This window comes from Dipodomys merriami, unplaced genomic scaffold (assembly GCF_024711535.1).
Source record: "Dipodomys merriami isolate MVZ:Mamm:240054 unplaced genomic scaffold, mDipMer1.0.p SCAF_13, whole genome shotgun sequence".
In the NCBI taxonomy this organism is placed as follows: Eukaryota; Metazoa; Chordata; class Mammalia; order Rodentia; family Heteromyidae; genus Dipodomys; species Dipodomys merriami.
Window position 1 is genome coordinate 1,013,667 of NW_027202604.1, and position 23,088 is coordinate 1,036,754.

Below are 23,088 nucleotides of genomic sequence, written 5' to 3' on the forward strand. Positions count from 1 at the left end.
AAAAAAAAAAAAAAAAAAAAAAAAAAGCATGCAAGAGCACAAGGCCCTGAGTTCACGCCCCAACACCCACACCAAGAAAGAAAAGAAAAAGAAAGAAAAAAAGAAAGAAAAAAGAAGCAACACCTATTCTTAGACCCACACACAAACAGAAATTCAAAAAACTAACTAGAACATTTATCACTATGGCCTTAAAGTTACCAAATTAAATTACTGCTCACACTCTTTTTGCCCAAACTCTTTCGGTGAATATTGCAAGAGGTAGTACTAGTACAAGCATAAATTTTCATACTATGTTTTGGACATTATTTTATTATATTGCCACCATTTGCACATCCATAACAGCTTATATGGATCAATTCTGGTATCATAGTTATCAACCTTTTTCTCCAGAAGTAAGAGGAAATGCAGGGTGGGTATCATCCCTGAAGTATGATTCATCTCTAAGATGATGCCTACCAAAGTACTTCTACACATGTGCAGAACCAATCTAGAATAGTATTAATGAAAGATCAACCTTGTTTTCTTGGTTTCCCAGCAACAATAGAATTTTAGAAGATTCACCTAAGAACACAAACACTATAAGGGGAGGAAAGATTCCATGATCCACTGCAAACTTTCGGGTTCTCAAACCAGAACACCGTCATCTGATTATATCTACATGATGTCCACCAAAAGCATGCTGCATGGGAGAGAACAGAGCAAGGGGACAGACAGGGACTGTGAGCACTCTTAACAGACAATGAAAGCAGAAAAAGTAATTTACAAAAGGGACACAAGGAGCCCCTTCCACTCCCCACACTACCCCCTCCAAAAATAACAAACCATAAACTTTTAGCACCTTTCAAAGACTTCAAAAGTGGCATAAAGAATAATGTTTGGGCCTAGCTAGGGATTCTACCACCAGTGTAATTCCTTTCTTTACAGTTTCATTAAAATAGGCAAGCACAGTACTTATAAACAAAGGAATTATTTCAGTTTTTGCTTGGAAAAATGGGGGCCAATACACTCCTTCTGGGAATTCAGGGTAAGAGCTTTACAAAAACAGTGTCCAGATGTGCTTAAAAATTTAGTCTGTTCTTTCTTTTGGAGAGGAATAGAGGGAGAAACAAAGGGTGGGAGAGACATTTTATTAAAAACTGAAAAGGTTATTAGATTTTTTTGGCACATGCACTAGCCCACTCTCTGCTGAAAAACTAGACAGGAACACCTGAGGCAGAACCCACTGGGCATTCTTCCTGCCTCTGGGCAAGGAAGCCAACAGGCCAGTTACCATAGTGCCACCAGCCTCAGCCTCAAGGACGTCTTGAACTTCCAGATCATCCTTGGGTACAAACATTTGCACCCATTAGTGATTAAATGAAATGGAGGAAAGCAAATGATTCTCAGAGGCTCTGACAGTCAAATTTTCAAGTGAGAGCTGGGTATTCTTGGTGCTGCATGCCTATCATCCTAGCTACTTAAGAGGCTGAGATCTGAGGATTGTATTTCAAAGCCAACCAGGGCAAGAAAACCTGTCACTAATTAACTAGCAGAAAGCTGGAAGTGGAACTGTGGCTCAAATGGTAGAGGGCTAGCCTTGAGCCAAAAAGCTAAGAGACAGCAAGCACTCAGGCCCTGAGTTCAAACCCCAGTACTGGCAATTTAAAAAATTAATTAATTTAAAAAAATCAGTGAGTATCAAGCATTTCTGCATTAAAACCACCACCTTTGGGACAAACTGAAATGTTTTGCAAACACTACATTCCAGTTTTAATCTGGAAGCTTCACTGAGACTTCCTCAACCTAGTGATTTCTTTACCAGAGTCCTTTTTAACCATGGTGATATGTAAACAGATTGTCTGGTCTTAAGCTTGCCTTCATTTTCAGAGGCTCTGGGTGCTACAGGTAAATGAGTATTTTAAACAGAGCATAAATAAGGCAGACAGGGAGTCAGGCATATATTATGAATAAAAAGATAATACTAATAATAGTTTACATTATCACAAACTAAAGTTTATATGAGCGGCTAAGCCCCTTTCAAAGTACAGAGCAGCTGCTGGTTGGGCAGAGGAAAATGGTATGTCAAAAATGTGGCCTACCTTCAAGTTTGTTTAATTCCCTGTCAGCTACCACTTCCTTCCTCCACCTGACACCAGGATGGGCAGGATCCTTTTTGAAGTAGTTTTGTTTGGCAAGGTTCAGAATTGTTTCAGGACTAGAAAACATTTATTCATCTTCAGTCTACCTGGAAGGCTATACCATACAGATCTTCCAAGTGACTAAAGTGATTAAGATCCTCCAAGTTTTTTTGTGTTGTTTTGCTTTCCTTTGCTTTCCTTTGTTTTGTTTTTGTCATCAGTTATAGGGCTTGAACTCAGGGCCTGGGCTGAGCCTGTCCCTGAGCTTTTTTCATTCAAGGCTACTGCTCTACAACTTTGAGTCACAGTGCCACTTCTGGTTTTCTGGTGGTTAACTGGAAATAGGAGAGAGTCTTGTGGACTTTCCTGCCCCAGCTGGCTTTGAATCACAATCCTCAAATCTCAGCCTCCTAAGTAGCTAGGGTTACAGGCTTGAGCCACTAGCACCTGGCCTCCTCCAAGCTTTATTTGTTCCAGAAGACACTGATGCAAGTAATCCCCTTTAGCCAAGAGCCTTAAAGCTGTACACATTGTATTCCATAGGCAATCCAGCTCTTAGCCACAGAGCACCTAGGATGTACACAACCAAAGCTGGGCACTGTGGAAGGTTCTAAGAATGACTGAAAACAGCTGCCCATGTGCCCAAGATATTGAAATCCTGGTAGAAGAGACACTCTGGCATCACCTGAGAGAACTGTGGGCAAGAAGAGGCATAGCGTCACATTTCTAAATTAGAACTAAGTTAGAACTCAAGCCACTTGTTTGGAGCACATATTCCTGTCCCTACAGGGGAAAAGACACATCACAATGGGAGAGATGGCCCTAACCATTTATCTCCTCTCCAGTTTAGACAGATATGAAGCCCAATTCAAGATTCTCGTTCATAGGCAAGAGCTTCTGTAAAGGCACTAAAAGTTTCAACCAGCGCAAAATAGAACTGAAGAGAAAATTCTCAGCAATAGCACTTCAAGGCCCCCTACTCCCTATCTGCTGCCTCTTCCTTCTCTCTTAGCCTCACTACAGCTGGGCAGTTAAGATAACTTTCTTCTAATGGAGGACCATCAGTTGTAATCAGGAGGTGCTATCTAAAAGTTTGGAGAAGGTGCCCACTGCCATGTGTTATATGGGACAAGCAAGGGTATTGAGATAGAAGCTGATGACCGATACATCTCTCAGACTTTTTGGATCAAGATATTATTTGCAGCCGGGCACTGGTGGCTCATGCCTGTAATCCTAGCTACTCAGGAGGCTGAGATTGGAAGATCACCATTCAAAGCCCAGGCAGGAAAGTCCATGAGACTCATCTCCAATTAACCACCAGAAAACCAGAAGTGGCACTGTGGCTCAAGTGGTAGAGTGCTCACCTTGAGCTGAAGAGCGCAGGGACAGCACCCAGGCCCCAAGTTCAAGCCCCACGACTGACAAAAAGATATTATTTGCTCAGATATTATTTGCTCAGCTACTGCTATAAGTGAAAGGACTAGCTGAAAACCACCCATTCCTTCCTAGGCCAACCCATCATCACAACTGTCTAAGCTCGGAGCTTCCAGAGGGCGTGACCTCTAGTGATAAGGCTCCACACCAAATCACCCTGGTAAGGCTCCAGGCTTTTTGAACAGGTGCTGCGACTAAATGAGTGACCTCCTCCCTGGCCACTCACCACCGTTTCCTGCACTGGCCTGTGTGTCAAAGACCCTTCTGGAGGTGTCCAGCTTCCTGATAGCCTAACAGGCAATCTTGCCTACAGCCCTGCCCGCGGTCAGCCTTTGCTTAATCTCCTTAAAGCATATCTCCACTTCTTTTATCTCCCTCTAGGCCAGTCTCCTAAGTGTTCTCAGACTACAGGATCTTCATGCTGGGAAGAGTGGAAGAGAGTAGAGTGGCTGTAGACACAGGTTCTTCTGTAGAGTAACCACCAGGTGCAGGGATCTTCCCAAGAGACTTGTGAAAGCAATAGCTGTTCAACAAGGGCAGGTAGATTGTATCTGAGTAAGGACAAGAGCAAGAACCATAGGGGCTCAATTGAGGTCTTTTTGCCCATTCCCTTCAGCCAGAGCTGCTGCATTCTATCAGCTTCATTAGCTTGGGGAAAGGACTCATTGTTTAGAACAGGTAAGGAAGAGGTAAGTGTATAGTATATGTGTGTGTATATGTGTGTGTATGGTCACACTATATTCAAACCTCTGTAGTATTCTCCAATAAGAAGATAGCTTGGTATAAATGGGAAAAGTAGACACAAAACAATTACTCAGTTCTTCAATTAACATGCAGATTATCTGCCAAATGAACATTTTTACCTACAGGGTCTTTCCCAACCCTTTCCACAATACCCCACATACCCTATAATCCTGACAGTTGCTGACAGAGGTGTCCAGGCCTTCAGCACTGTCAACACTCCAATGTGATTTGGAGCTCAAGGGGAATCTGAAGCAGTGCCCTTGTTTATAGATTCAGTGATTGATTAGGCCCTAAAAGCTCCTAGCCCAGAAAACTAAATGGATTTAAATCAAGCAGTAGTAGTGCTGAGATGTTAAAAAAAAAAAAAACAAAAAAAAACAAAAAAAAAACCGGGAGTTATGAGGAATCAAATTAGAAATACAACCAGAAGTCCCATGGTAATACTGAAATTCAACAATTTTCATAATTTGCCGTAAGTCAGAAAGGTTCAACCAATAATTTACATTGTAAAACCCTATTATTTATTTTTTAAACATCTTCCTTAATACTCTTTACTAGGCCATACCTCATCCACACTTACCTTTACTACAAGATTTTTTTTTCTCTAATACTGGTATTTGAACTCATTTCACTCATTAGCTAACGCTCTACCACCTGAGCTGCACCTCCAACCCTCTACTACCAAGATTTAATAAACAATTTCAGAAGACAAAGCCCTAAGTAGAAATATTCAGTCCTTCCTTTATAAATCCAGTATCAAACTGGGCACCAGTGGCTTGTGCCTATAATTCTAGCTATTCAAGAGGATGAGATCTGAGGACAGAGGTTTGAAGCCAGCCAAGATAGCCCCCATTAACCACCAAAATGCTGGAACTGGAGGTGTGGCTAAAGTGGTAGAGCACCAGCCTGAGGAAAAAAAAAAAAGAGCCAAGCAAGAGTGTGAGGTCCTGAGTTCTAGACTTAGTACTAGCACACAAATAAACCAAACATCAAACAAGTAATGGTACCAAGAAAATAACGAAGGGTAAATAATTGTCGTAAGTGGCAATATTTTTATTTTTTATTTTTTTTTTTTGTCGGTCGTGGGGCTTGAACTCTGGGCCTGGGCGTTGTCCCTTAGCTCTTCAGCTCAAGGCGAGCGCTCTACCACTTGAGCTACTGCGCCACTTCCGGTTTTCTGGTGGTTTTATTGGAGATAGGAGTCTCACGGTCTCTCCTGCCCGGGCTGGCTTTGAACCGCGATCCTCAGATCTCAGCCTCCTGAGTAGCTAGGATTACAGGCGTGAGCCACCAGCGCCCGGCAGTGGCAATATTTTTAGTGTGTGGCAAAACAGCAGACAACAGAGACTATCACCAATGGCCAGGGCTGCTAATATATTTTTTTTTTTTGGGGGGGGGGTCCAGTCATGGGGCCTGAACTCTGGGCCTGGGCGCTGTCCCTCAGCTCTTCAGCTCAAGGCTAGCGCTCTACCACTTGAGCCACAGCGCCACTTCTGGCTTTTTTCTTTTTGCTTATGTGGTGCTGAGGAATCGAACCCAGGGCCTCAGGCATGCAAGGCAAGCGCTCTACCACTGAGCCACCTTCCGAGCCTCCCAGGGCTGCTAATATTTTAATGACAGAATCTCACTTAAGTCTCATTCAACCCTGGGAGATAAGCTATTATTTTTTTTTTGTCTTTTCTTTTTTGGTACTGGGGATCGAACCCAGGACGTTGCACTTGCTAGGCAAGCACTTTGCCACTGAGCTACATCCCAGCCCGAGATAAGCTATTATTAACCCACTTTACAAATGAAAAATGGAGTCAGGAAGTCTCCTGTATGATAAATTCTGTGTATTCTCAAGGAAGGAAGGAGGGAAGAGAAGGAAGGAAGGGAGAGAAGAAAAAAGGGAGAGGGGGAAAGAGAGAGAGAGAGAGAAAGAGAGAAAGTGAAGGAAGAGGTAATAAAAAAGCAAGAGGTCACAATAAAGGGTTTCAAGCAGTAGAGCTGGGATTTGTAAACCAAAAACTGTTTTTCTCAGCCAGGCACCAGTGGCTCAAGCCTTTAATCCTAGCTACTCAGGAGGCTGAGATCTGAGGATCACAGTTCAAAGCCAGCCCTGGCAGTCTGTTAAAACTCTTATATCCAATTAACCACTAGAAAAACGGAAACGATGCTGTGACTCAAAGTGGTGGGGCAGTAGCCTTGAGCAAAAGAGCTCAAGGACGGCCCTGAGTTCAAGCCCCAGGATGGACAAATAAAAAAATAATAATAAAAGAATCAATTGATATCTAATGCTCACTAAATTCTTTTTAAAAGCTGGAAGTGGTGCTGTGGCTCAAGTGGTAGAATGCTAGCCTCGGGCAAAAGAAGCTCAGGGAGAGTGTGCAGGCCCTGAGTTTAAGCCCCAGGCCTGGCCAAAAAAAAAAAAAAAAAAAAGTTACCAATTTTCAAATGCAATACAAGAAAACCTTCTGTAAAAATGCTATGATTTAGAATGTCCTTGGACAAGGAATGTAACTCAGTGACAAAGCTCTTGCTTATCATATGTAGGCCCTGGGATTCAACCCCAGCCCACAAAATAAAATAAAATAGTTAAGCACTGGTAGCTTGACTTGGAGTCCAAGCTACTCAGGAGACTGAGGTCTGAGGATCATGGTTCAAAGCCAACCCCGGGCAGAAAAGTCAATGAGATTCTCATCTCCAATTAACCAGCTGAAAGCCTGAAGTGAAGCTGTGGCTCAAAGCAGTAGAGTACTAGCCTTGAGCAAGGGAACAAGTGCCCATGCCCAGAGTTCAAGACCTACAACTGATCAAAATAAATATATAAATAAATAAATACGAAATAGAATGTCCTTTTTCTGATCCAAATGAATCAAATCTTTTTGTTTTCAAAAAGGAAAAGAAAAGAAGAGCTGCAGGTAAAACTCAGCAGTATTTTGTCTAGTATGTTCCAGGCTCTGGGTTCAATCGGTAACACTGCAAAATAAACACATTAAATAAGTTAAAAAAAAAAAAAAAAAAGAATGGCTCTACTAATCTTAAAGACCCACTTTTGGGCTTCCTAATATGTCTTGTTTTTAATCAAATTAACACATCCTCCTTAGGTTTCTAATTTATAGTCAGTAAAATATACATGCATATAAACAATTGCTTACCCAATGGCTAATGCCTGTAATCCTAACTAATCAGGAAACTGACATCTAAAGATGGAATCTTCAATTAATCAACAAAAAGCCAGAAGTAGAGGCATGGCTCTCATGTGGTAAGGCACCAGCCTTGGTTGAGAGAGCCAAGTGACAGTGCAAAGCTTTGAGTTCAAGCACCAATGCAGGCACCAAAACAAATTTTAAAAAAACACAAAAAAATTGTTTATCCATCTCAACAATCAGCACATAGAACATTCTTTTGCAAACTCTTCCTTCACTCACTCACACACTCACACTCACACACACACACACACACACACACACACACACACACACACACACTACACTTGACAAACATGAACTTGGCAACCTTTTAAAAAACTTGTTTTCTTGGCTTTTCCCTGGAAATCCCACTTAAAACAGATCTGGGGAAAGGCCTGGAATTGGCCCCCTTTAGCTCAAGTATTTACCGCACATGATACTGGTACTCAGCCAGGTTTTTGGGAATCTTTGGAGTACATGCCTAATCTGGGTTGAATTTAATTATCTGCAAAGTGCTATATATCTAGTCTCTCTGTCTACCCCCATAGGTTGCTTTGTTACAACATGGCAGTCTTTCCTCTTACGCAGGGTGCTTAAAAGACAAGGCAAGCCCAACTGTTGGAGCACAGGCAAGGTAAGAATTCAGGGGCTCTGGTTTCTGGCAGAGAGAGAGAGAGAGAGAGAGAGAGAGAGAGAGAGAGAGAGAGAGAGAGAGACCACCCCAGGTCACATGGCCTACCATCTTAATCCCTTCCTGGCTCTTTGTGTCATGGAATCCTCGTGGAAAACAAGAAACTGTATCAGAGCCTAGCTCTCAAGCTCTCTGGGAAGTGATGACTGAGATAGGACTTTCAAAGGCTCTGGCAGCCAGGAAGAATGGTCCAGGGACCCTCCACGTATCATCACATCCCACCTCGACTACTTACCTGTTAGTAGTGTAAGATCAGGATTCCAATTACAAAAAAACTGCAGACTTTTTCAAAACAAAGCAATGACAGAGATTTGTTTTCCTCTTAAATTTATAATCCCAAGGACAAGATACCAAATTCCACTTTTTTGTAATTAATATCATAAAAGAGCTATACTTTCTTTTTTAATATATACTAGTTTAATATATACAAGAGGGGTTTCATTGTAACATTAACACACATATAAACAATGTAACTGGATCAACTTCACCCCATTACTCTCTCCCATAATCACCCCCACTCCTTAAAACAATTTTAACAAGTTTCATTTTTTTTAATTTTCATACATGCAAATAAACCACCCAACTTCCATATTTAAAGGGGAATTTCAAAAAGGTGGCATCATCTCAGAAAAACCTCTGCTCAGAAAGAAAAAGAGACAAAGAGATCCAACCGAGTTTAGCCAATCAATCTCCCTTGGTTTGTGCCTGCCCTGCTTAGGATTCCTGGAAAACACTGAAAAGTTTAAGACGATCAAAGGAAAGGCAGGCCAACAGAAGAAATGCTATCATTTAATATCACATGTTTATTTAGCCCCACCAAACTAAAGAGAGATTGTTTGAAAGGGAGAGAATGCCTGCTTAATCAACTAAAACTACATTCATTACTATGCTATTCACCACAGCTTTCCTGAAATCAGACACTTTTGCCCCTAGACCATAAGATTGAAGCGATTTGAAATGAAAATATTTCCTGTCCACTGCTTGCCAGTTTCTAGCCCCAGAGTGATATAACAGATGACATCCAGTACAATAAATGCTTTTATTAACCATAAATTTGAGACTACTTTAGGGATTTGAAGTGTTGGGTTTCATGCTGAAAAAAATGTAATGTTATCCACAGACCATCAGTGAGCAACAAAAACAGAGGTGCAGGTTAGGCTACTTTGATCAAATTATGGTGAAAATAAATCATCTTTTACATTTCAAATAGTAGTTGCATTCAGGGCCTATCTTCCAGGAGCACCACAAGAGTTTATTCGTATGTCCTGGAGATTTTAGTGGCAATCCATCCTGAGAAGACTTATAGGGCCACTAGTTCTGTTAAACAGAAAGGAAGCTCAAAAGCATTTTAAAGCTAAGGAGCTGAAAAATTCCCATGCTAAAATGGGAGCCCCTAAATCAACCTTGGCTATGGACATTTTGCATCTGATAGTGCCTATCTTACATAAGTCAGGAGTCCAGCAGCATCCCCTAAGCCTTACCCACCAAATGCCAGTAGCCTCACACCCTACTCGTAACAACCAACAATGCCTCCAGAAATATGCCCAGATCACTCCAAATCAAACTATATTGCTCTAAATCAAATCCTAGGCTTGTTTAGCAAATGCTGATTTTTTTTTTCATCTGAAGAAAATGTGGAACCTGGGTACCTGTGAGCTCTCAGTGCTTTGTCCTTGTACCCCCTCTACATGGGATCAAGTTGGTTGTGAGTGATTTCTCAGATGAATGCACCCCTGTACTCCTAACCCACAGACCTGAGGGTAGTGTTGCCCTGGAAACAAGATCTCATTTTCTCTCTCTGGACCAGAGCATACTAGACAGTCTGAATCTTTCTCTCTCTCCCTTCCTCCTTCCCTCCCTCCCTCCAGCCTGCATCCCCCCCCCTCTACCAGAGCACACTAGACTCAGCAAAAGCAAAGAAGCCGCCCCTCCCAAGGTGCCCCTCACATAGCCTTTGTGTCAGGGTTCATTCCAGTATGGGAGCGGCGGCCCAGTGGGCTGGGCAGTACCTCATCCCTCCCAGCATCCCAATCCTGCTTTCTGGCCTTTCACTATCAGGCCAAAGAAGGAGAGCTCACACTTAATGCCAGAAAAGAAGCAAAAGCAAAGTTGAACCTCTGAGGTCCATTCTCTAGACGCTGAGTATCCCACTATTGATCTCGACGTGACATTTCATGGCCAGCAGGGGAGGAGGCCCAGTGCTGAAAGCTGAACAAATGCCTAGAACACAGGCCTGTCTGAGCCCTCACAGTCCCCCAGGACTTATGAATAAAAGATGGAGGTTTTGTCTCTGCTGTTTCCCTGGCACTGTGTAAGAATAACAACTTGTCGCTTTTTGACATTTTAACTCACTTTGAAAAATGACCAATATTAACTTTACATGTCTTGGCCCTTAAATCCAGAAGTGAGGAAGGCAAATGAAAGGACAGCCATGTAATTAGGTTAATGAAACTTATGTGTGAGGGACTCTAAAATAAGCAACATACGATCACAGAACTCTAAGGGTGGAAGCTGGCTTTGAGGACATGCCTTGAGTGAAGTGGCCTTTACTGGAAATAAAGTTCAATGTTTTCTTCACACAAAGGAAAGAAATGGCTGGATTGGGGTGAGATGAGACACTCAACCATAAACCTGTCCAAGCCAAATAGAGGTTTAAAGAGGAACTCATTCTTAGTTGCTGAGGGCAACACCTACAACTGTTTGCAATAAGCCCTTGTGAATGCCAAAGCCTTAAACAGTACTGCTAATTTTTAGAGAGCACAGCTGATTTCAAACTCCTTCTTCAAGGAAGGAGTTTATGACAAGAGGCTGACCGCATGACACTTTGCATTTTCTGTAAACGTTTCACATTAATATGAAACTGTATTTAAAAAAAAAAAAAGGACAACACAGGACTAAATTGTAGTTACTAAGTCTGTACATGTAATAATTTCAAGTAGGAAAAAAAAAACAAATTTTGCTTATGGCTATGGCATCTGTAGTTGTTACCCATGGATAACTACAATAAAACAAAGTCACATCATTACCTTTAAAGGGATCTTGACAATATATATGTAAATCTAGTCATGAAGAAATAATGAGAAACCCAAATTGTGGGACTGTCTACATAAAAGTGATCCAGCTTTTCGGTATGTGTAATAAAGGACAACAAAAAAAAAAACAAAAACAGGTGAAGGAACTATTCTAGATTAAAGGAGAAGCCTGTCTGCATTCTGACTCCAAAATACTCAGAGTAAAAGACATTCTGAAAACGGCATCTGAGGTTAAGCATGGTTACTGTGGACCAAGGAGAAAATGGCTGCTCATATTACTGTTCTTTTCACTTTCCTGTAGGGTTGAAAGTTTTCAAGATACAGGAGCACAGGTACAGGTGACTGGGCTGCCTGCTAGCGTAGTGAGGAGGGTGACAATAACTTCCTGTTCAGTTGCAAAAAAAATACATGCTGAAAACTATTACTGATATTTAAAGAGGAAAATTCTGTATTTATCTTTTTGTGGTGGTCTTGAGGCCTGAACACGGGGCCTGGCCCACTCACTTGTTCAGCTTACTTGCTTATTCAACTGATGCTCTACCACTTGAACCAGGGCTCCAGCCCTACTTTCTGCTGGCTAATTGGAGATGAAGGCTCCAATTTCCTGCCCTAGGTTTGGCTTGGAATCACAAACCTCTCTGCATCTCAGCTTCCGTACTGCAGGTATGAGCTAGTGGTACTCAGCTAAAATGCTATGTTCTTAATGCAGACTAGACCCAAACTTTAAAAAATAAATTTTGAGGGCTGGGATGTAGCTCAGTGGCAAAGCGCTTGCCTAGCAAGTGCAACGTCCTGGGTTCGATCCCCAGTACCAAAAAAGAAAAGACAAAAAAAATACAGTTAAAAAAAAACCCAAACAAAAATAAAATAAATTTTTAAAAACATAATAATGTGACTCATTATTCTATTATTTACTCAACTGAAGGTTGGAAGCAATATGCCTTATGTTTCTACTGTCTCCTTAAAATCCTCTACGCCTTTCCCTAAAATCTTCTCCAGCATTGTTCTCCACTTACCAGAATCCTTAGTAATCTAAAAACTTTTTAGAACTCTTTTTTAAAAATCCTGCCTTTTAACTCGACTCTTCCCATCTGCGTGCGTGCGTGCGTGCGTGTGTATGTGTGTGTCCGTCCTGGGGCTTGAATTCAGTGCCAGTGCACTGTCCTTGAGATTGTTTTTTGCTCAAGGATAACACTCTACCACTTGAACCATAGCTTCACTTCCAAGTTACTAGTGGTTAATTGGAGATAAGAGTCTCATGAGCTTTCACGCCCAGAATGGCTTTGAACAGTGATCCTCAGATCTCAGTCTCCTGAGTAGCTGCAATTACAGGCTTGAGCCAGAGGTGCCTAGCTCCATCCTTTTTTAATGAGTTTTGGGGCTGGGAAGGTGGCTCAGTGGTAGAGCGCTTGCCTTGAGCTGAAGAGCTGAGGGACAGCACCCAGGCCCAGAGTTCAGGCCCCACGACCGGACCCAAAAAAAACACACACACACACACACAATAAAAAAAAAGAAGAAAGCTCAGTTGATGGAAATTTGCTCAAATGAAAAGACATGGGAGGTAGGATTTTCATGTCTCAATGACATCAAAACCCAGGAAGGCTAACAGTAAAACAGGCAGCTTGTCCACAGGGGCCTGAAAAGGAGTCTGGGTGGTGTTCTTCCTTGATACCTGGGACACTTGGAACCCCATAGCTCCTGAAAGAGGCCCTGAAGCAGTCTTCTGCTAGCACAACCAGATGTTGCATTTTTTCTCCTTAATTCTGGTAAAACTCCATGACCTCTTTCTCAAATTAAAATGGCAATGCCACAAGAGCTATCTTTAGTGAAGCTTTCTAAGGATTTCATTAATTCATAGCCAGCCAACCAGGACTTTCCCACAGTCTCCCACAAAAAAAGCCCGGGAAGTCACTGATTGCTTGGTTGGATCTGAATATGAGCAGAGGTAAGATCAGAAATATCTAGTTCCTCCCACAGGGAGGCAAGGCATGAAAATCAAAGCCCAGCAAAAACTCATTACCACAGCTGGGCAGCAAATCTACAGCCCGGAAAGAAGGCAAAGAGCACCTCTGAAACTGAAAAGAAAGGAAGAAAGAAAAGAAAAGAAAGAAAGAAAGAAAAAAGAAAGAAAGAAATTCACAATGTAGGAGTGGAGGATAAAAAGGAGCCATGCACTTCTGTTAAAAAGACGGTTTTCATCTAAAGTGAAGTTTGCTGCTAAGGCAGCATGTCCCTCACACCTTACCAAATCCAAAACTAAGATGCTTAGGTGCTGAGCAGTGACTTTTTATATTTTCCTTATACACAGGGCAGAGAAATAGGAATTGTCCAAGCTCTCTCAAAAGCAATACTCTGCAAGTGATGCTCCCACACCACAGAACCTCAACTCAGTCTATTAACTAAAAGAAAGCCCAGGCCTGCAGTGTAACCTTCATCCACAGCAGTGCAGCCTTCATCCACAACAGGGCATCCTCTAAGAGTATCCATAATCCTCAGTTTGAATGAATAAACTCCCAGTACCTAGCACCACCTGATTAGCCAACATATAATTGAAAACAAGTAACTAGACACTTTCAGAGAAGAGTTATTTATTTATTTAGTGCTGGTTCTAGGGTTTGAACTCAGGGTCTCATGTTCTCCCTTTGTTTCTTTCACTTAAGGTTGGGCTCTATTGTACCTCTACTTGCAGCTTTTTGCTGATTTGATGGAGATAGGATTCTCATGGACTTTTCTGCCAGGGCTGTCTTTGAACTGTGATCTTTAGATCTCAACCTCCTGCATAGCTAGGATTACAGGTGTGAGCTACCAATGCCCATCAGAGAGTGGACACATCCACTCCGGAGGGAGGATGAGGTCAGTCTGACTATGAAATCCAGACTTTATGGGCACATTTAAAGGGCCCACAGCAGGAGATGAGCGTCCTCTAAAGCAGGGGAAACTGAGGCAGAGCACAAAGCTACAGTTCCTGGAGATATGGACTAAAATAGCCAGAATTCTCAAGGTGGCCTCCAAGCAAGGCTTCAGACACTCACTTGTCTTGAGACTGCTTTTCACATGGGGCTTTAGGATGAGGAACTGCAGGAAGTGGGGTCATGCTTCTCTGGGAATTCTCTGGACCATGGACTCAGAATCCCTTCTACATTATGGCCTCACCTGAATGGGGAGCCTAAGGGATAGGATGCTAATCCTACTGTTTGTCGGTTCCTAGATCAAGTCACCAACACTTGACAGAATAGCTACGCAAAAACAAAAAAATAAAACAAACCAAAGTCATCCCCCAAATAAATCATTGAGAGCTTGGGATTATGTGAAGTTACAATAAATCCTAACTGGCAGGCTGGTGCCTGGACCCCATCCAGAGCAAATGTGCACACCCCAGAGGAAGGAGGCCATAAACTGTCACTCAACAGGAACCTTGCTCAGGAAGACTGCTCCTGCATTTGCTCTGCATTGCACTCTGTTTTCCTCAGATAAAAGGGGGCCATTTCAGGAGAAGAGAAACCAGAAATCACCTGGACAGAATAAAATCCCAGGGAAAGGGTTTCAAAACCATATGGCCTATTTTGAGAAAATGTACCTCCCCATTCTCTCCCAAATTCCACCAACCTCCCTCCCCCCACCCCGCCCTCACCCTTGAGTGCAACAATCCATCTCAGAACCGAGTCTGGGGCCACAGCCAGTATTTTGTAAAGGGTTACTATGGGGAGGGGAAAAAGAGGGGTCTACAAAATGGACAAAACAGAACATTTGGAAAAATTCCCTTTTTTCAAAGCTATAAAGTACATTTTTTTTTCTTTGCAGTGCTGGGGAATCGAACACAGGACTTCAAGCATGCTAGGCTGGCACTCTACCACTACCTACAGCTTTAACAGGTTAACACTGGTTTGTTGTAGTTGTTGTTTTAATTAAGTTTTGGGGGGTGAGGGGATGTAGTTGTGGAGATGGGAGGGAAGGAATGGTAGGGGAAAAACAAAGGAGGAGGCAACAATGCTTGATAAGAAATGTTCTCATTACCTTGCTCATGTGAGTGTAACTCCTCTGTACAGTATTTTCACAATAAAAAAGTTATTTATAAAAAAAAAATCAACTTTTAAGCCAGAAGTGGAGCTGTGGCTCAAGTGGTAGAGCACAAGCTTTGAGCAAAAACAAACAAACAACAACAACAAAAAGTCAGAGACTGTGCCTAGGCCCTGAGTTCAAGCTTCAGAACCGGCACAAAAAATAAAAATAAATACTTTTTTTTTTAATCTGCAGTTCTAGAGACCAAATCCAGGGCTGTGTACATGCCAGGCAAGTTCTAAAATATACTCTCAGACCCTTACTTTCTAAATTTGAGGCAAAGGAGGTGGAGAGGAAGAGTTATATTTAAAGCTCTAATCCCTCATGATTTCAAAGGATTTAAAGTATTTATTTAATGTGTGAAATGTAAATAGCCATTTCAACATTTTAATTAATGTTATCAATTTCCCTTCCTTACCCTTCCCTTGCTATATGGCTTTTTTGGTTAAGTTCAAGCAAGCTTACCTACAATGCAGTAATTTTAATGAAAAGCCTGATGCTCAAAGTGTGTTAGATCAGATTTGGAAAGAAGAAAGGTATAATAAAATTGTAATGTAGTAAGCTTCCAACTCTGACGGCTGTCTACTGCCCTTTCAACTCCTAAGGTGCCAGCCATATGCAAACAGGATTTTTTTTTAAACCATTAGGTTCACCATAAAAGCAAGTGCTTCATAAATATGCAGAGTAGAGGTAGTTTTCCTTTACGCTGTTAAAACAGAAAATTTATAGACCAACTTCCATTTTATAAGAAAATTACATGTGTGTTCACAGCACATCTTTATTTTGTCACCACCCCAGAATTTGTTGAGGACCGCTAGTACCTATTAACTTCCCCCTTTAAATGTTGTAGCCTTAATTAGTTACATCCACCTTCCCCCAGGGTTTCCAAACAAGGAACCAAAGAAGAGAGAAGCCATTTTTATCTTGAATAGTTTGAACAATGGAGTTATAAAAGTTAAAAAATAATAAGCTCTACTACACAATATTAGAGTTGTGCCTTTTTAGGACCCCTTCAGGACCAGAGTTTCGATTTTCAGTTTTGAAAAAAAAAACTAAACAGGTAATTTTTTTTTAATTTTTCAATCATTAGTTTCCTGCCTGGTGTTATTAATTAAACTTTCTTTTAAGATACTACTTGGGAAAGGACAAGGGAGTTTCCCTAGGGACATTTTGGTAATTTTCTAGCTACAGACTTCTTGTGTGAACTTTTAAGCGTATGAAACCAAATGCACAGAAGAGAAACAAGTCCAGAATGGCTTGCTATGAACAGACATTATGCCCTTCTCAGACACCAAAGAGCTTCTAACTCACAATGAGAAATTCTGCAGATCGAATCACTTTAACCTGCTATTATGTAAGTGGTAGGTATTTAAAGAGTAACAGCAATACGCATACTACTTTCCATGTATAATTTAGGCATCCCTTCTTTATTAAAGAAAAAAAAATCCTTAGGAATTATGTCAACAGGCTCAATTCTAACCAAGACCAGGAAAGCTACCTCACAGATCTCTCCCCTCCCCCTGGGACTGTACTTTCTGGAGTCTTACCCTAGCTTTAGTCTGCAGAAAGACTATCTGTTTCAATGGGATGTGATCATTCCAGGGCTAGAGTTTTTTCAATCAGCTGGTGGCCCTATGGTGTTTAGAGTGGCAGAGGGGAAGTGGCCTGTGGTTAAACAGAGGAAATACCAAGGCATTTAACAGAGCAAATAGTCTCTTTAGTTCCCACCAGGAAGAGCTTCAAAGGCCTGGGGCCTCAAGAAGACAATGTGTTTGTTGTAGGGCCATCAGTCACCTAATCATATGTCAGTCCCATTCAGAACTTCCTGGCAGCAAAGACAAACAAAGCCCAGGAGGACAAGGCATCCCACTGGCTGGAACTAGCCTAGGCAGCCCCAGGGCTGCCAAGGGCAGAAGACCCTCGAAAAGATGGGGGAAAAAGAGATCTGTCAGCTCCACGGTCCAATCTGTCAAGCTTGGGTCTACCTGAGCCCCCTCCAGACCCCACATTCTTACAAAAAGCAAGTGGGGCCAAGCTTCCAGAACCTGAAACTCCAAGAAGCAGTAGGGAATAAAAGAGGAAAATAAAGTTGTTGATGGAGCAGCCCCCACAGAAGCAATATCTGCTGGGACATAGGCATGAAAAGTTCAGGGATGAGGAAGAAGGGGGCTTGAAGTAGGGGGGGATGGGGAAAAGAGGATAGGGAAAGAAAGGGAGAGAAGGAGAGTAGGAGATGGGGAGGAAGGGAGGGAAAGGAGAGGGAGGAGATGGAGGAGAGGGAGAGAGGGAGCAAGGGATGGAGGGAGGGAGAGGAGAGGGGGGAGAGAAGGAAAGGGGGAGGGAAAGAAAGAGAGAGAGAGAAAGAACCCAACATGTTGTAGTCCAAACGAAGCATTAAAAAGTACTCAAGTTAAAAGACTTAAAAAGTAGTTCTTTCCTTTGTAGAGAAGCTGTATCTTGAACTCTGAGATTCTGATTTGGATCCTGTCCTTACTTCTTCCTGAGGCAGTTTTTCAGACAAACCAGCTGACCTCGGGAGAAACCCAGCTGATGTGTCAGGCTGCCTTCTCTCCAGTCCCAGGCCTCCACCCAAGCCAGGATACCCTGTCTAAATGGCTCTCTAGGGTCCCCCCTTTAACTGCCAGCCAGTCTGACACTTTTATTAGCTAGAGCTCTGACAAAGTCTGCATTCCTAAGTTTGGTGAAATCATTTAAATCCAAACTCTGGTTGATTTTAAGTATTTAGGATGTGTTTTCTCCTCACCTGCTTGTGGAAGTCTTGTCTCCTACTAAAGCAATAGGTCTCAGCATTAAGACAGATTCAGAATCCTCACAGGCACTTGTTAATATGCCAATTCCCGGGCTTTATCTCCATCTCATTCTGGTCTCATTAGCTTTGAATCTACATTCTAGCAAGCTCCCAAGGCAATTCTGGACATCATTTTGAGAAATCACTTTTGAAAGGAAAAAAAGGTATTACAATGATCTCATTCAAACAACTAACAAATTGTGAGTTAATAACTAGCACAATATCTAAGCACCTCAGGGACTCAGGGATAGATGGGAGAGAAGGAATGCTACTCAGAAAAGATTGATATGGCCAAGAGGGTTTCCAATAAACTAAGCAAAAGAAGCTGGAAAAAAAGCATTGTACTTCTTCTGAAAACATCTCTGAAGAAAAATGTCAACCCAGGGTTGAACAATTTGTAACTAAGATTTCTAGAATGGACACACAAGAGCATGTGTAACATGGTCGACACAGCCACAGGACAGGCAGACCAGACACGGCCTTGAGCTGCAAGTGAATGAAAACACATCCAATTCTGAATCAAATAAACATGCCTGGGCCCACAGCCAAGGAGAATTCTTGGATTGGACTTTTATCAGGGACCTAAATTTTAACCAGCTGGAACTTCTTTTTTTCCAAGTACCACCCTATTCCTTCCTACCTTTTAAGATGAAGTATTTGCCTTAAATGGGAAATCTGTACTTCATTGTAAAGATGATGCCAGAATCCAGAATCCCTGAAGTGCTGCCTTTTTTTTTTTTTGAGGGGAGTAGTAATTGTGTGGCAAACATTAATAGGCCAGGGAATGTGGTACCTCATTCAGGTAAGAAAGCAATAAATGTCCCTTCCTCCCTATTGCAGGAAAAGCCACTAAACAGAAATCTGTGTGACTCCTTGTTTCATTAATATAGGCTTCTCCACCAGCAAGACAGAGGAAGTTGGAAATCTCACCCCTAGTAGCTGGTATGGTTAAAGTTTACTCATCACAAACAAAACCATTTCACTACCAAAAAGCAGAAGTTAAGCGCCAGTGTAATGTGGAGGCCTAAAATCCTAGAAGTTTTACAAATTGTTACTTCTGAAGGTGGTAGTGCATTATTAATTACTCAAGCAACTGAGTTGCTCTGTCAGGGCTCTGAGTTTTATTTTATTTTGTTTCATTTTTCTGGTTGTTGAGAAAGCATGCCCATAACTCATTTCTAAAATACTAAACTGTGTTCAAGATGGTATCAGCCTCTTAATTGCCCCACAAATAATGAGGAGGTTGTGAAACCTGACCACCTAAACCAGGCCAGCTCTTAGCTCCTCTGAGAGTAGCTCTGAAGGGCCTGTTAGCAGGGCTGCAAGGCCTGGGAAAAAATGCATTCCTACAGGAACCAAGGATCCTGGAACAAATGGGCCCTGGAGATCAAGGGGGTCACTCATTCAGCTGCTCTCCAGCATCCAGATCCTGCCCCTCCTTTGGGGTTGAATTCTGCACCCTGCTGTCCCTCTCTTGGATTGAGAGAAACTCAGACCTATAGACATCTATTTGTATCACATATAATGGACCCTATTCTGTGTTCCTACATACCCAACTAGATTGTAAGCATTATCAGAGCTGAGGCTGACATCTACAGACTGAGTACCAAGACTGGATTGGGAACTCAGAACCAGTCCCTGAACAAAAAGATGCCATATGGATCCCCAAGACATAGCAGCTTTTGAGACATCTTACTTAGGGAGGTATGGTCAGGGAAAGCTTCCTGCAGGAAGCTGAGAGAGGAGTCTGGAGAAGTAGGAAAGGTAGAGGCAAGAGACACATGTGTGAAGACTTGCTGTGGGAAGGCACAAGAGCTTGGTACTGACATCTTCCCCTCCCTTCTTAAAATCTACCACTTAACACCATATTTTTGCAGGAAGGCTACAGAGTATAATGGGTTCAGCTAAGATTTATGAGCTCCAGATTTTGAGACTACCAAGAAACTAATTTAAAGAGACAGTGAACAAATACCAAGTTCAAAGTCTGGTGAGAACCAAGATAGGTATCTCATACTTTCTCAAAGTATAAGAATGCAAAGCAAAGAGCATTATATTCCTGAAGAGGTATCCCCTGAGCTGACTGTTGAGATGGCAGGAGAGAAAAGGGCCCAGGAGGAAGGGAATACATGTTCCTGGCAGCATGAAAGGCATCAGGAGCTAGAGAGCAAGGTAGGAGGGGCACAGGCTGAGGCTGGAGGGGTGGGCATGCAAAGAGGCAATTCCAGGAGGCAAGGAGCCACAAATTAGGTTAGGAAGAGCCTGGAAGCTAAGTCCTCCATGCTTCTCAGGAAGAGGATGATGGCTCAAGGAAAAGATTAGCTGGGCCAAGGCAGGAGCTTGTAGTAGGGAAAAGAAGACCATCATGAAAGTTAAGTGACTAGGTTAAGGTCTAACCCTAATTCTGTGGGGGTATAGGATTAGAGAGAACACATTCCCACAGGTGGACAAAACAGCACCACCACTTTGACTTCTTCAGAACACTACCACACCCACAGCATGAAAACTTCACAGGCTGTGGATGCTGACACATGAAGTCACCTAGACTACTGCAGGAAAGCAGCGATCTGTCGGTCATGGCAACGCATATCTGTAACCCCAGCACTCAGAAAGCCGAGATAGGAGGATTGTCTGTCTCAAAAATGGGAAGGAGTGGGAAAGAGAAGGAAAGGAAAAGAAAAAGACCAAAGGAAAGGAGAAGAAAGTAGAGGAAAGGAAAGGAGTGGGAAGAACCAACTGGATTGAGCCACCAAAGCCACTAGTCACAAGCAAACTGGGACTGGAAAGATTATCTAATCAATCTGAATCTAAACTTTTAGCAAGACTGATATCCACAGGGAAAAGAAACCTAGATCTGTTAGAAATGAAAGAGCAATGATGTCTGACTGCAATGAAACAATAAGAAAATGTGACATTTGCTCAAACAGGAAGGAAGGATGGTCTAAACTTACATATTCACTAACAGGTGGGCAGGTTTAACTGACCACAGTGCAGCTACAGGGTTTAAGTACAGCCCTGCCGTTTAGCTCCTAACCTGGCTTTCTAAGCCATGCTTCTCTGAAAATGTGGGCCAAGCCAGCTACAGGCACTAGCTTGGGTCCCAGAGGAGTTAGCTGTCCTTGGTCTTCTGTGTGCTCTTCAGAGCTTCCCCGAAGAGGTTAGTCAAGAAAACTACCCTACAGGGCTGGGAAGTTGGCTCAGTGGTAGAGTGCTTGCCTCGCATGCATGAGGCCCTGGGTTCGATTCCTCAGCACTACATAAGCAGAAAAAAAGCCAGAAGTGGCACTGTGGCTCAAGTGATAGAGCACTAGCCTTGAGCTGAAGAGCCCAGGAACAGTGCCCAGGCCCAGAGTTCAGGCCCACGACCCACCAAAAAAAAAAAGAAAAGAAAACTACCCAACACCAGCAAACCGCCCCCCCTCCCCCGGCCCAAGCCTTAGGGTAATCATCCCTTATTTCCACCCACTTTCTAAGTGAGGAAACTGAGGCTCTTGCTGCTCAGGAGTAGAGCCAAGGCTCTGTTGCTGGCTGCTGGGTGCCAAAGCCTGTGCTCTTTGTACAGGGTTTAAGGCATGAGAACCCAAACAAGGCAGCTGCCCTGGGCTCAGTGAGAGGCACTCAATGGGAAGACGATAGAATCTGAAGATCCTCAGCTGCTCCAGCCCAGGAATGGATCCAGCAAGGGGGGTAGGGGGAATGGGGTGTCCCGCGCGTATCTTATTCCCTGTCTCCCACCATTCAGACGTCAAAGGCGCGCCTAAGTACACGCGACAAAAGTCTGAGCAACTCCCCAGTATCCTCTGCTCTGGGAAACCTGGCTGAGGTGACAAACCTTTTGGCAGTTAAAAAAAAAAAAAAAAGTAAAACGAACAAACAAAAATCCTTGGCACAGCTGGGAAGTGGGTGACCAGTAGATCTGTGACACCATCAGCAAGTGAGAAGTTTGGGACGGGTGGAGGGGGGGCTGACCGCCCTACACAGAAGAAACAAAAGAGACTACGAAAGTGGGGTGCACTGTCCCCAGCACTCCAGGTCCCCTCCTTGGCCTCATGAGTCTTTGCAGAAATGGGGATTGGTGATCTTGGGGGGGGGGAAGAACCCCAGACTCGCTTCGAAAGCGCCCCAGCGCACACCTCGGGGGATCTCAGCCCCCGATTCGCAGTTCTCGGGGCGAAGTGCCGGAAACAAAGGGTGGGGCGCACGGTCCCCGCCTCGCCTCCCCCCCACACACACCCGCCCTTTGGAATCGGACCCAGCCAGCAGCCGCGCCTCATTAGCAACACAAAGCTGGAGGGCGGCGGCCCCTTTCATCCCCGGCCCGAGCCGGCGGACGCGCGTCCGGGAGGGAAGCAGCGAGGACCGGCAGCCGGAGGTCGGAGACCCCGACCCCAGACCCCGTGTGGCCGCGCGACGCGCGCCCAGGCGCGGCAGCCCGCGAGCACCTGTGCGCGCCGCGCCCCGGTCCAGCCCGCGTCCCCGGGCCGGTGTGGACACCCGCCGTTCCTCCACCTTACCCTCCAGCCGCAGGTGTCTGCGCCCCTCGCGCGACCCGAGCCGCCCGCCGCCACGGCCAGCTGCGAGCCGTTGAGGCACGCGTTGACAGTGAAGAAGACGGAGCACAGCTGCAGCCACGGGGCCATGGCCGTGTACTCGCACAGCCCGGCCCGGCCCTCCTCTGCGTCTCGGCCGCCTGCAGCTGGCCAGCCCCGAGTGGGCGGTGGTAGCGGTCCCGGTGGAACGGGCCTCACTGAGCATGCGCCGCCTGCCGTGGCCACGCCCACTCACTCCTCCCCGTCAACTTTTTGGAGCTGTGGCCCCGCCCTTAGCCACGCCCACGCCCCTGCGGAGGCTCTGGCCACTGCAGGCATCCCCCGTCCCCCGCTTCAGGATTTTTTTTTTTTTTCAATCCGAAGGATTTGTCCAAATGATGCCTGTTTCGTGCAAAAACTTGTAAAAACACAAAGGATGTAATAATAGTAATTTTGGTAATAATTTAATAAGCACCCCTGCTATATGCCAGATTTCTTCTTGTGTC

At 43.8% G+C, this 23,088-nt stretch overlaps 1 protein-coding gene across 1 annotated transcript in view; it reads right to left on the reverse strand.

The window, feature by feature from the left end:
• Positions 1 to 22,693, reverse strand: part of Il17rd (interleukin 17 receptor D) — a 90,910-nt gene extending 68,217 nt beyond the window's left edge. The window contains exon 1 of the mRNA XM_070018477.1: positions 22,568 to 22,693. Coding sequence (XP_069874578.1) covers positions 22,568 to 22,693 — 126 coding nt within the window. The remainder of the gene's footprint in view (positions 1 to 22,567) is intronic.
• Positions 22,694 to 23,088: the final 395 nt, after the last annotated feature.